The sequence below is a fragment of the Rhipicephalus microplus genome, chromosome 6 (assembly GCF_043290135.1).
Source record: "Rhipicephalus microplus isolate Deutch F79 chromosome 6, USDA_Rmic, whole genome shotgun sequence".
NCBI classification, from domain to species: domain Eukaryota; kingdom Metazoa; phylum Arthropoda; class Arachnida; order Ixodida; family Ixodidae; genus Rhipicephalus; species Rhipicephalus microplus.
The window spans coordinates 178,194,800-178,208,925 of record NC_134705.1 but is presented as its reverse complement, the minus strand read 5'-3'; the positions used below and the strand labels follow the sequence as shown (position 1 = coordinate 178,208,925).

At 46.1% G+C, this 14,126-nt stretch overlaps 1 protein-coding gene across 2 annotated transcripts; it reads left to right on the top strand.

Annotated features, from left to right (window-relative positions):
* The first annotated feature begins 7,957 nt into the window (after nt 1-7,957).
* LOC142761663 (tRNA (cytosine(38)-C(5))-methyltransferase-like) lies at nt 7,958-12,878 on the top strand. Of its 2 annotated transcripts, XM_037418497.2 has the most exons (4): nt 7,958-8,541; nt 10,066-10,464; nt 11,824-12,134; nt 12,743-12,878. In XM_037418497.2, the coding sequence occupies exons 1-3, from the start codon at nt 8,092-8,094 to the stop codon at nt 12,088-12,090; spliced, it is 1,116 nt and encodes a 371-aa protein (XP_037274394.2). In that variant the 5' UTR covers nt 7,958-8,091; the 3' UTR covers nt 12,091-12,134; nt 12,743-12,878. The 2 variants fall into 2 exon arrangements, with proteins under 2 accessions (XP_037274394.2, XP_075723257.1); XM_075867142.1 differs by lacking the exon at nt 12,743-12,878 and having other exon boundaries at nt 10,066-10,347; nt 11,824-12,229.
* The last annotated feature ends 1,248 nt before the right edge of the window (nt 12,879-14,126 follow it).

Sequence of the window (14,126 nt, the reverse complement as noted above, 5' to 3'; positions counted from 1 at the left end):
AAATGCAGACTCAGAAAAGCAAACACGAAATGACCACTAAAGCATATGCACACCATTGTATTCTTACCGAAAACAAGGCCTTCGTACTGAGTAGGAGATAACTTGAGACGTCGGACATGGTTGCTGTCCAAATGAAAACACAACTTTTTTTTAATGTCGAAGCCCCTGAAGCAGTCGAGGTAAAACGTCCACCGTCCGCGAAAAAAACCATCCACGCCGTTGCCTAGGAATGACCACGTCACAGCAGCTCACCACCCGAGTGCGACCACGGACAGGTTTGCAAGCGAGTTTCTGGCGCTGGAGTTCGCACACTCTATTCAAGGTCTGCGCCAGGCTCCGCTTCGACTCTACTCTGCCAGATATGTTTGTTGGAAACGTGCATTGAAATCTTCTTCACAAATGACCCGTATATGTGATGTGGAATATGGCAGAGGCATTCTTTTAAGGGGGCAACGTTTGCTGACAATTCGTATGAAACAATGATGCGAAGATACGTGTAGGAGGTGTTGTTAAAGGAACCCTGAAACACTTTTTTTGAGTAAACGTGGAATTAATTTACCGGGAAAGCGTATTACCTCACAAATTGAACACCGAAAAAAATATTAAGAATCCGTCCAGTACGAGCGGAGTTACAAAGGTTTGTCACACGCTGCAATCACATTCTTTCTTCTCTAATCCGCACGAAAGCGCTGGAAGCTGAGCAGGGAGGGACGGGAGGGGCAAAGAAATAAACGTCACTGGCGCCTCATGACCTTGAGCATTTTTCTTTTTTTTTTCTTCGAATACGCGGCTTTTTCAGTGCCATCGCGCGCGCGCGCGTGGACAAGTGACGGCATCTCTCGGCGACGTCTGCAACAACCGAGCGCGCCATGTTCAAATCAGCCAATGCCTGATAAGTGGACTTACTGGGCTTATTTTCCGTGATTTGTCGAGAAAAGAGAGAGCTATTTTTTGATGATTGATAATTTATCGTGAATTCCAGGCCACGTGCTGCGCTATAAATATTTGGCTCGCGTGTTGTCAGGAGCCTCTGCTACCGATCGGCAGCGTTTTCTGACCATGCTCAAAAAGGTGTTGCAGGGCCCCTTTAAACTTTACACAGATAGTGTAAATCGTCTTCTTTTTTTTTTTGACATTGCACTTCAACCTGAATTTTGCTGTTCGGCCAATTCGTAAAGAGTTTCCCGGATAATAAGTTTAAACACGCAGCCTTTTAAAATGATCACTAGTTCACTATATACGACCGGACAAACTACGTCTGGATCCCGCGGGAACCACTCGTTGCCGCTCTCGTCGCAACGGCATATTCTTACTTTCTTTTCTAACCATCTATTTCGGGAGTCTACAGACCGAAACCAGAGCTTCGTGAACGAGAACGGAACCATACGGCGCGTCGCCTAAGTGGCTGCGACGTGACGTTCACTGCTATTGGCCCACATGCATGCCTGTCTCGTGTTCACTCGCCTGTACTTCGAGATACCCTTTCTTTCTTATCTAATGCCTTCTTCTAGAGTGTCGTAACTATTTGGCCTGACACCCCCGTTGGGCGAGTTAAGAGCATGCCAGAGCCCACTTGCAATAGCGTGCGCGTTCAAATTCCCTGCGAACTAACCGAACGCGGTTTGGTAACCGTGACTCAATACGTTCCCTGGAGTACCAGGACACCCTAGGTGATCGGTTTTTTGTGCGGTGCTATATAGGACAGCGGGTTGACAGCCTTTCCGTCTTTCTTTTATTTATTCGGGGGGGGGGGGGCACTTTAGCAGAACTTGTTGCTGGTATGGTCGCGATAAGAGATAAATGAGCATCGACACACGCAGACGCGATCAAAGGAATAAAAGTCCCTCTTTCTCGTTTATTTTCTTTTCTTTCATTCGCTGCGTGCGTCGGCACCTTTTTACCTGTTATGGCAATACTCAGAGGCATCATGCCATAGTCGAGCACTGCCACCAAATCGACAAATTTTATTGCGTAAGAAAAAAAATCGCTAATAAGCTGCAGGTAAAGACAGCACTCACCATTCACTTTAGCGCTACCTGCATCGTCTAAACTAATAATGGCAAATCAGTACAGAATTCTCCAAATGGCAATTAGTTATCAACATCCGAACATGAAAAAAAAAAAGAAACTGCGGGGAAAGATTGAAGGATAACTCGGAACTGTGGCGCGAAAATGCACACAGACGACGACAAAGCAAGACGGGACGCAGCGCCAATTTTTTTGTGCTACGGTTCCTTCCAAATTACGCACTAGCAACTGGCCCACCAATCTGCCCTTCCAAGAACGAAGCTTGACATGGCGAGCTTGAAACGCGCGAAGAAGTTGACAAACAAGGAACGACGATCAGTGAACGTTCCGAGAGATGAACTCTATACACCTCCTCGTCAGGGCACAACCATCAGCGACTTCATAACTGATATAGTTACGAGCGATTTTCAAGGGCTCTGTAGAGGGCGTAAAATAAGTTGATGGCGGACATATACGTCCGCTATTAATGAGGTCAAGTAAGGCGTAAATGGTCAAAGCCGGCTTTTTCCGCAAAAAAAATAAATAAAAACTGAAATCGTGCTCATACTCTTAGAAACGCAGCCGGAATGGCTTTTGCAACCTCAAGCAACCCTCTCCCCGAAAAAAAACAAATAATAAAAAAAACGGGCTTAAATGGCAGTTCATTCTTTCCTACATACAAGGAGAGGTACAACCAAATGACCCGCAGATTAAAAAAAAAAAAAATGCTTCGTGATGGCCAGTCTACGAGAATGACTGCAAGAAGACCCATATGCGCACACGAAATACAGACGCTATCTCACCCGTCGAACCCCCATTTACTCGACGCTGCGAATAGTTATGATTGTAGCGTTTCATTCCATTAAAAAAAAAAAAAATCCGACGCGCAAGAACACTGGAACGCCGCCATTCTATAGTCGTGTCTCAACTCGTATCACCCGCTGAAATTGTATATTTTGACGAGAAGTAAAAGCACACAATAAATTTGGTGGAAGTAGCGGCTTCATTTCTCTATTTCCGTGAGTGAGTATAAGCGCGCGTGCGTGCATGTGCGTGCGTAGGTGCGTCTTATTTTCTTTCTTTTTTTTTTAACGTTTTCCGTGCGCTTTTGGTTCGCTCCGAAATGTATCACCACCGTACCCGGAATGCCACACTGTGTACCGTGAAACAAGCCGATTCCGCGCAGTATCAGTCACTCCGCGCCAGACGAATAAATTAACAAATAAGTAAGCGGTTAACTCTGTTTAACTAAAGCGGCCGAGCTTGGCTCGTTCCGTTCTTGATCTCCTACGGTTCTCCGCGAGCGGTCGCAAAAAAACGCTAACCGTGGAAGATAGTTAACGAGGTCCATCCCCCCCCCCCCCCCGGTGCTACGTGGAAAAATCTTTTTCGAAGCAGCGTACATTGTCAGAAACGGGGAAAAAAAACACCCAGACCCCGTCACTTACGTTGTATATAGTCTCCCACGTCTATGTCGAGCGCACCGTTCCACTTCGAAACGAGGGTCATTTAAAACGAAACTGCGGCGCATCGCATCACCCCCGGCGGATGGCATCGCTGGCCCGCGAAACGACTGCGAAAAATGCGCGAAGCTGCGTCTTTTTTTTTTTTTTTCCTCGAGCCACGTATATACGACGATGCCCCGGAAAGCAACGTCTGTGGCACTTGCGTGTGTGCTTCTTGGCACGGAAGCTTGTACGTTTCTATCAGTTTGCGATATTCACTTTTTGTATTCTGGAGAGTTTGTGTGTGCCACGGAGGTATTCGGAAACGCTCAAGTGAGGAGGCGGGGTTTAAAACACTCGCGGACGCAGCAGAGTGAGAAGGAAAAAAAAAAAAAACTGAATCGCGGCAATTCGGTTCAGCGGGAACAAGAACTCGGCGCCCATGACGTTCAGCCAGCTCGCCCGACTGTCATACTTATAATCTACGAACAAACGTGAAATTGAAAGACGGTCCTATCGCGAATGAGCCAGCGTAAAAAAGCAGGCCGTTTATGACAATACGCGCAGGACTATACTGGTCGGTTGGGCGTTGATTGCAGGTCTGTTCTAAATACGGATAACGGAAGCTAAAAAAAGCAGGGGCGGATCCAGCCACTCATTTTACGAGGTGGGTTTCTAGTAAAACTGGACGGTGGTCCAGACTCGTGTTTTATCATACTTACTACCTATCATCACAAGAACTCCATAACAGCATTAATATTGTTAGCTTGTGTCATTCAGTTGTCCCGATCGGTGATTATTATAATAGAGGTGGACGAGACAGACAATAGGGGGTGGGGGAAATGCTGGCACAGTTTTTTTTTTTTCAGGGGAGGGAGGGCGAATACCCCTCCCCCTCTCGATCCACCACTGGCTGTAGGATACAAAGTGAAGGAAGGAGCGACGCTACTCTTCCCGCCTATTTTTATTCGGGGGCTTTACTCCCACACCCTCCCAAGGTTTTGTATTAGAGAACTGGGTCGGCTCGATCATTCGTCTCACGGCCAACCACCACGTTTAAAGTTCCCGCCCACGAGCGTTTGCTTTACCACGGCCGGACTACAGTTGCGGCACACGCGCGCACTCCGGCCGTGGCTTTACTTGAGAAAAAAAGGATCGAAAAACGAACAAAGCAACACCGCTTTCCTATATAACCATGATGTCGCAGACTGACAAAGGACATTTGTTTGCTTTTTTTTTTCTAATTCTTTCGTGGAAACCGTCGTCATCTCGTCGCAACACACGATACTTATACTGTCTTGCATTTCAAAACGCCTGCAAATTCGCGGTAGGCCTCCACAAAGCACTTGACCCTTTTTTGTTATTATTTAAAGCTCTACCGTGAGTATACTTGTATGCATTACAAACACAAACCTCTGCTGCGACGATTTTAAGCGCCCGTTGGCACTCGCCTGCGTTCTGTGGCATAGTGGTGTACCCAAGAGCAAATCACCGAGTCACCCAACCTTATATCTTAAGAAAAAAAAAAATCATTCTGGAATGGATAAAATAGTCTAGATTCAGCACGCGCTGGGTAGAGTAATCCGGAGACCATTGCGAGATGCTTTCGTCCTGCAGTAGATTTTAAGAGCAGCTCCATAATAATAATAATAATAATAATAATAATAATAATAATAATAATAATAATAATAATAATAATAATAATAATAATAATAATGCTGATGCGTAATAGTTCAGAACGACCTCTCGCACGCCCCCCCCCCCCCCCAACACGCAACAAGATTCAAGGCGAAATGCGCTCAAATTAGTCTGGAAAATACCTGCTGCCTCTTCTTCTTCTTCGGTGCCGTTGGAGGTGAGAAGAAGGAAAACTTGACTACAGTGGGCACGCTGGAGACGTCGCGAGAAAATCGCCCGCCCTCCGCCTATACCGCGTGTGATAAAAAGCCCGGTATCTCGAGTAGCGAGGCCTAGCGCACACTCCGCCTAGCGAAATGCTTCCAGCGGAGTTTCGTAAAAGGGGACGTAGACCTGCACATAAAAGACCTGAACCCGACTCGTTGCTACATCTGTTAGCTATACTAGCTGTTACAGGCAGTAGGTCGACTAGCTGCTGCCTGATGTACTGTATAAAGTACTATATAAAGTAGTAGACAGACAGCGAAGGTTTTCACGAAGAAGGTATTTCCCAATCTGAAGGTTGTTTTTTTTTTCTTTTATAACTGTTCCCCGCTTTCAATGCGGGGGCGGAAACGTCGATGTTATCGAAAGGGTTCTCACAAGAGGAGTGTGATGTGCGCATATTTCGTATAATCGAGTAGACGAGGATAAATATTAGCAAAAAAAGCTACATGCCTACTTTCTATCATTAGAAGAATGACTTATCGTTTTATTTATTTATTTTCGCTGCTGTCTGACCTTGTTACACTTTTCTTTTTCGCTCTCTTCAAGAGCCAACCTAATTAGTGGTACTGTCCTTTGGAACGCTTCTACGCTTGTATGGTTGTTAATATATATTTAGCAGTGAGCAATATATTCCAATGTTAGTATAGTCGTTTCGCGTTGATCATATACCCACTTCTGTTGTTTTGAGGGATGTATGTATGGAAAAGGACATGACAATCCGTCAGGAATTGCCCCGCCGTGATGGCCTATTGGCTAAGGTACTCGGCTGCTGACCCGCAGGTAGAGGGATCGAATCCCGGGTGCGGCGACTGCATTTCCGATGGCGGCGAAAACGCTGTAAACCCGAGTGCTCAGCTTTAAGTGCACGTTAAAGAACCTCAGGTGGTCGAAATTTCCGGCGCCCTCCACTACGGCGTCTCTCGTATTCATACGGTGGCTTTGGGACGTTAAACCTCACATATCAAATCAATATGTCGGGAATTCTTGCCTTTATTTTTTTGAGCCTCTTAAATAGGTCGAAGCTGTCATTTGCTATTTGCAATAGTCTGAAATAAGGATGATGATGAAAGAATTTCAATGTAGAAGACCAGCGAAAGGAAGCAAGACGAAAATTGTTGGCCCGACGAAAGACAGCTGGATCTAAACTTTGACTGATTTGACGTATCTAAGTGCTACAGTTTTAAGCACACACATGCTTCCTAGAAACTACACCCTTGTTTAGATCAAATATGATAGAGGTATGAATAAAGAAGAAAGTCGATCGTGAATGCGCAGTGCGTAATTTGCGGGCGACAATTGCACTAAAGAAATAAAACTGCACGAGAAAGACAGACGGTGAATTGTTCACGTTCACGCGCATCTTCGGCTCCCAACGACACTTTTTTTTTTCTTTTTTTTAGATACCACCCGTTGCTCGTTTTCTTTTCCTTTCTGCGGTGCCTTCCCTGCAGGATGTGAAATAAATGAATAGATAAATATATCGGGGACGCTGACGTCAGCGGCGGTGTATTTCGGGACATTCCATTCACGCCAGAGGCGGCCGCCGCCACGACCAATAAATCAAGGACCGCGAAAGAAGAAAGAGAAGCAGTGCTCCAGGGCAACGTTATACACCGAATGATAATAAGGTACAGCGTCGAGAGCCAAAATGATAAACCTCGAAAGAGCGCAAAGGCCGTTTGTTTACGCGCCAACACACAAACACACACACACACACACACACACACACACACACACACACACACACACACACGCACGCACGCACGCACACAAAGAAAAGCATCCCGTCGAATGTTGATGTTATATTAAATAATCAACAAACAAACACATCTTTAATTCAAGAATACGCGGGTGTCATAATAAGCATTTCGCGGATAACATTTGCCTCGAGATACGAACCGTCCTAAGTTAAAAAAAAAAAAAAACGAGAGAGAAAACAATTGTTAAAAATTTTTTTTTCTTTCTAACACGAAAGCCAAAAAAGGCAGATCTCCTTCGTGCACTTTAATTACGTCATAATCATCACACTACAGTATTAAAAATAAATAACGAATACAACGCCAATAAAAAATATAAAAATGCAGCATACAATTTTCACGAAGCTACAAGGTGTGCGAGAGAGGGGGAGGCCACCGCGGATAAGTGGCACGATGACGAAGCAGCGACAAAAAAAAAAAGCAAATATAGAAAGAAAAGAGAGGGCGAGATAAAAAAAAAAAAAAAAAAAAAAAAACGAGCCGACACAAAAGTGGAGCGACGTCGCTTATCAACGCGCCACGCGGTCGCCACGTTTCTGTCGCGTTGATAAAATGAATCAACAAAAATCGCAGAACAACTGGGCGCGCCGCCTGGATTACCTTGAATTCACTTGCTGCGAAAGCGCTTCGTCGCGCTTGTTGGTGAAGTGGCGCCGCCCCTCGATCAGAGCGACAACTACTGTTGCAAACGCTAGCGCCACATAGCGGCGTGAAGCAAAAATAAAGCAAACAAGCAGCGACGCGCTACGGCGGGCCAGGGCGGCCATGTTTGCGCGTGGTGGTGCACGCGATTAGTGACAAGCCTGCTGTAGTGTGTGGCCACGACGAAAGTGGCTTGTGCAAGTGTTCGACGCGGATCTTTGTCCTCTACAGGAATGTGAAACTGCGGCGAAACGCGGTTCGCAGTTACTCAACACACCGCGCGTAACCGCGGCGACAACCGGCAACGAGAAAAGAGGCGCGAGATAGACGTGACGATGGACCGCGAAACGACACCGCGCGCAGCTCGCGAAGCAGACGACGCCGGTCGCAACAAACTGCGCGTTCTGGAACTGTACAGCGGCATCGGGGGAATGCACTTCGCCTGCCGACCGGAGAGGACTCGCGTAGTCGCCGCCGTCGACGTTAACACCACGGCGAACTCGGTGTACGCCTTCAACTTTCCCGAGACGCCACTTCTGCAGCGCAACGTGCAGTCGCTGAGCGCCCGCGAACTCGAGTCCCTCCGACCCGACCTGGTGACCATGAGCCCTCCGTGCCAGCCGTTCACGCGACAGGGCTTGCAGCGGGACTCCCAGGACCCGCGATCGTCGTCGCTGTTCGTGTTCCTGGGCGTCCTGTCGACGCTGGAGCGCAAGCCGAAGTACGTACTCGTGGAAAACGTCAAGGGGTTCGAGACCTCGGCAACGCACGCGACCCTAACTCAGGTAAAGGTGTACTCATCATGGCTACTGTAGAAGAAAGGAAGCCGCCTCTTTGCAACGATAGAAAATTGGGGCGACTTTGTGGCCGAGAGCAAAATTTCAACGCCGTTCCAGATCAGTCCGAGACACGCGCTAGTACCATCGTCGTACTTTTCTTCTAGTATTTAACAGACTCCGGGGCTCGAGCTGAGAGGGGCATTCTTACTTTACATGAATGAACTATGCCATCTTTACTTGGAACGCATTCGCTCAAATTACTACACCAGTTTTCCAGAACAGTGTGGGAGCATTGCCCTCGTGAGTAATAACCACGTCCCCTTTCTTGGTGCTGTCAACCTTTGGTGCTCTCCTCGAGTGACGCTTCGGAGTGTGAGGAGGTATTCACGAATACATCGCTTCCACAGTTTCTTCCATTATTCCATTATTAGCTACCTGTGGACGCACAAACTAGACTAGCTCTGCATTAACTTTTTTTACCCATTCATTGGGAGTGTTCGGTTTTGACAAGAGACCGCTGCCGAGTAAAGAAAAAAATGAGATGGTGTCAAGATTTCTGGTTCTCTGGGGGAAGAATAAATGTCTGGAATTGACAACGGCTTCAGTTTCTGTGGGCAAAGTGCTGTTGCTCTGCATTAACAGGCGCCTTGCCCAATGACTTGCGAAGACACATCTCGACTATACAAACTAACCGCTCCCTAAAGCCACTCAACCAAGGAGCTCTGTCTGCAATAAATTTTCACGTTATGCTGTGTGTGGAGCAATGACTGCTCACCAAGTCCTTCCTCAACAACTGATGCATGCGAGATAATTCATGTGCAGTTTTTTTTTAAAGTAGAAGCATTGTCTGAAGACTATCAGTGCTATACCACATCATGCATCAGAACAACCGCCTTGTAAAATCATTGATCCCGGTTTTGATTCCTGGTCTGTCACATTGCATTTCAGCATGCAGTTGCAAAGTGCTTCGAAAGCTCTAGTTGCTGCTCAGTTTAAATAATTGTACTATTTCTTGCTGATCGAACGTGATCGTTATGCTTTTTTTGTTAAAGCTTGTACATACTTGCTTCAAATGAAATGTTGTGGAATTCTTGGGATATATTGAAAATTGTTGCTTTACTATTTGAATAGTCTTTGCATTCGTTGTCATCATTATTCAAATTGCACTCTATTTAGTACTAAAATTCACTATTTGCACACCCCTTGTATCTCTGTCTTGTATTAAGGGACCCTTGCAAGGGAACGCTATGTTACAAAATGATAAAACAAAAGTTCCAAAGCGATTTAATACGCATTTGTATGTTCGGCACTCACAACATCGGAACTTGTCGGTCATGAACAAAAAGCTACCAGAAAGATGATGGACAACACGTGATTGAACATTTCCTGCGATAGATCGTGGATCTATCGCCCCTACTTGGCACGTTCACTTCTATGGCCTTGTTTACACATGTGCTCCAGAAGCGATGCATACCGCTATCTGAGTGTATTAAACTTCAGGCTAATGAAGTAATCCTATCTTGATTGCAGGTTCTACAAGACAACGGCTACCACATCCATCGGTACTTGTTGTCGCCCACTCAGTTCGGCGTCCCCAACTCGCGGCTGCGTTTCTACTGCCTCGCCAAGCTGCGCCCGACCCAATTCAGGGACTGTCACCAAGACGAAAACAGTGTCTGCTCCGGTGCATGTCAGAAGGAGCCACCACACAAGCCAGCAGGGACCGGACCGCCGCAGAGCCTGTCCAGTTTTCTCAAGTTCGACGCCAAAGAAGATTTGGCGGACGAAGCGAGCTGTCTCCTTCCTGACAAGGTGCTCTCCAGGTTCTCGCTCCTCCTTGACATTGTAGAGCCGATGTCAACCAATACGTGCTGCTTTACCAAAGGCTACGGTCACTACGTCGAAGGCACGGGCTCTGTTCTGCTTCAGGTACCAAGCCCACTGAGTTTGCTAGCCTTACTATTCCTTTCAAATATTTCTTTAATTATACAGTAAGGTTGTCACTTTGTCTTGCAATCTTGGTACGGTTGCATGCGAATGTGGGCTACTCTGTTGCAGTTTCTCAGGCTCAGTACATCGGGACTCTTACAGACACAGTTGTCATCCGTAGGTGCCAGCACTGTATATACGCGTGTGGCTTCACAACATCGTGTAAAGACACTGCATGCCACAATCTAGAGAAGATTACTTGACTGAGCATCGCATGAGTGAATTGCATGGTATACACAATGATTCCACACAGACTGACATGGCATGAGTGCAAATAAAATGCAGGGTAGTTTCGTTAAGCCCAATTTTTATAGCCATATATTGTTTGCCTGAAGTTAGGAGTCAACTTCTGCCTGAATACAAACTTGATGAGCAATTGGTTGCAACCATGCAGTATTGTTGCTACAGCAGGATGCACAATTTCTTACCTAACTGACCATCCATAAAACATCACTAGTCAGTTATTCTCGTGGACGATCAACTATACTAAGCTGATGCTCATTTAGCGACCGAAGGCAGTAAACAAGTAAACATATGCCCACGTTATGGTATGCCACTTTATACTAGCAAGAACTTTTCCTGGCACCGTCAGTTTTCAGGTTACCAGGTTTAGTAACTTCCGCATGTTATGTTATGCTTATTTTGAAGTAGCACAGACACGCTGTTCTTGCCTTGTGCCATTGTCTGCTTTAGTTAAAGGTCTAATCCATACAAAATATACCGGTGTATGTTAGAACACCCTTCATAATTGCCTGTCAAAGTTCTTTCCATGAACCAGTTCTCGTTTTGGCCACAAGCGTGCAGATGTCTCACAACGCACTGGATTGCCCAGTTCCCGACTGTTGTTTCTGCCGAACATGCACACAGTCATGGGTGACCTCAAGTTCTCTCATCAGCTACTATTTCTTTACACAGCAAGGTCGTCATACCTATCCATCTGATCACACAACTTCTGCAAACCTTGGTTGGTGTCATGGCACTGCTGGTATGTAGATGGTGCCAAGGCGTCATTTACAGACCAGCTGTTGTGCCAAGTCAAACATCCCATACCTTTCTGGTATATGTTCAAGTGCAATTTTTTCATGCATGGGAAGAAAGTAAAAGTGAAGACAGTGCCAGTCCACTATTTCTTTCTCGTCTCCTCGTGTCCACACTTGTTTTCTGCGATAAAGCTTTATTCGAAATCCCAAGTGCTAACTCTTTTCTTGTCACCAAGTTTTTGCAACTTCCGACTGGGTACTTTACTCCTTTTATTTGCTATCAGTCAAAGGACTAAATCCTGTCTCTCCCACTGCGCAGGCCCCAGTGGATCGTATGCACGAGGTGTACCGCGAAGTGCCCCACAAGGAGGCTGTGCCGGAACACGTCCTTGAAAAGCTGCGAAGCCTGCGCCTGCGTTACTTCACTCCACGGGAGGTCGCTCGACTGATGTGCTTTCCACAGCACTTCGCCTTTCCACGAGAACTGAAGCCGAGGCACCAATACCAGCTGCTGGGGAACAGTGTGAACGTTTGTGTCGTGCGTGCACTGCTGGACTATTTGCTGGATGATGTGCCAGAATCTTAGGACAGTTTGCTTAGCTCTAACAGCACTGTGCTGTGGCGATCACTGTGCTGTGGAACAGCACCGCAGCACCTTCTCACGGCTACCAGAGAAGCTCGAGAACGCCCACTGTGCAAGCACTTTTTTTTTATGCCATACCAGCCTGCACTTTCGCTCTCTCGAACAGCGTGCACAGTGGAACGCCAGAAAAAACACAAGGTGTCGCTTTTGCAGTCACCGCGGAAGCACGAAGCAATCAGGACAAAAATACGTAACTTGTAGTGGCAGTGCTTGGAGTGCACCGCTTCTGCACCTTGGTTGCAGACATTCCGTCGAACCAAAATGCACGCATTGCGTCAATTGTTTTCTAATCGGCACATGTGATAAGATTACTGAGCAATGCTGTCTTTTGGCAAAGCGTGCTTGTTTTCGCCGCCGTGGAGCATCTGGAATAAAGGCGATGAAGCAGCGCACACCGAGCAATGCCACTACAAGTTGTGTTTTTGTGGCGATCATCACTCAGTGCTTCCGTAGCGACTGCAAAAGCGACACCTTGCAATTTTTATGGCGTTCCGCTGGGCGCGCATTTCAAAGGAGCGAAAGCGCAAGCTGGTAGGTAAAAAAATATGCGCTTGCGCAGTGCACGCTCTCGAGCTTCTGTGGCAGCTACGAGAAGGCGCTGTGGTGCTGCTCACCACACACTCCCGTGGTCTCCAAAACTTTGTTCGCCACAGAACATGAAACTACCACTGCAGCAATTTCGCTTCTTGTATTCTTTTACTCCAGAAAACTGAATTTCTTGTTTCTACCCATCTTGTGTTTCGATTCCCTGTGAATTTTGTGTACACAACAAAAGACAGTTATAGTTTACCGGGTTTAGTGGGATCCGCAGTGTAGCACATGCCCTGTAACATACTTGATCCGTACAACTCACTGTACGCATGCTATTTTTCAGATATAACATTACTGAAGTTTCCTTAGGTTACCTAAGATACAGCGGCGGTTTCGAACACTTCTTTTGAAGTGATTCTGGCTAAGTCGTTCGTTTGCAGCATGGACAACTGTTTTAAAATGGCTTCGCTTGCCTTCAGTTAGCTCCAATGACCGAGTATTACAGATAAGTTAGCCTAGTTTTTGACAGCTTCCCATTTCATATGTTTCTAGGCCTAACTAGAAGATCCATTTAAACAAATTGGCAACATAAATGTTCTCACGCTTAGTGCATTGCTCGTATTTATTTACTTTTATTGCTAAAAAAATTTTGCAACATTGCTTTGTGCGGTGACACAGGCAAGCATTCTCGTTTTCATTTACACTGTTCTTTAACTTATTCACCTTCCGCTACGCTAGGTGGTGCCGCCAGCTGAGGCAGGTAAACCACATTAACGCTGTATCGCTAAACTATAAGGTGTTGTCCGCAAGGAACGTCTGCGGCACAGTAAAGCTATTCCCTTCACACCCGCTATCACGCTGACGGTAAATTATCATTGTCTAATGTCAATGGCATGGCTTGAGGTCATAGTAATCAGATAAACTCACACAGCGTTAAGAATTGAGAATTGCGGCATACATGCAAACTAATCTGATCTCAACTTTCTGAGCTGAAATTCGCCGAAGCTGTACGACACTGAACTGCACGGATGTGCACACACGAAAGCATGCATGTCTTTCATTGCGAGCAGTTGAAGTTCTTTATCTGTAACCTGCATGTTCGCTAAACTTAAATTAAGATGTTTCGTAAAGCAAGTCGACAGCCGATGCTTTGTTGATGGTGTCCACACATAACTAGCAAGCTTACATTGCCAACAGATTGAATTTCTACCATGTGGTAATTTCTTGCATTCCGTTATGGATAGAAGTGCAGAGCTGCTGCAATTTGAAGTGCCTTGATTGGTCACATGGATGCTGCAACTGAATTGTGAAGGAAATCTGAGCGCTGCGCAAGAGCAAAAAATATCAAATGACGAGATCCCCGACACCTTTTGTAGCCATGAACTGTCACATTTGATGAAATCAGTTTAATGATATGCAGATTAGGCAATCCCAGAATGCATTTACGT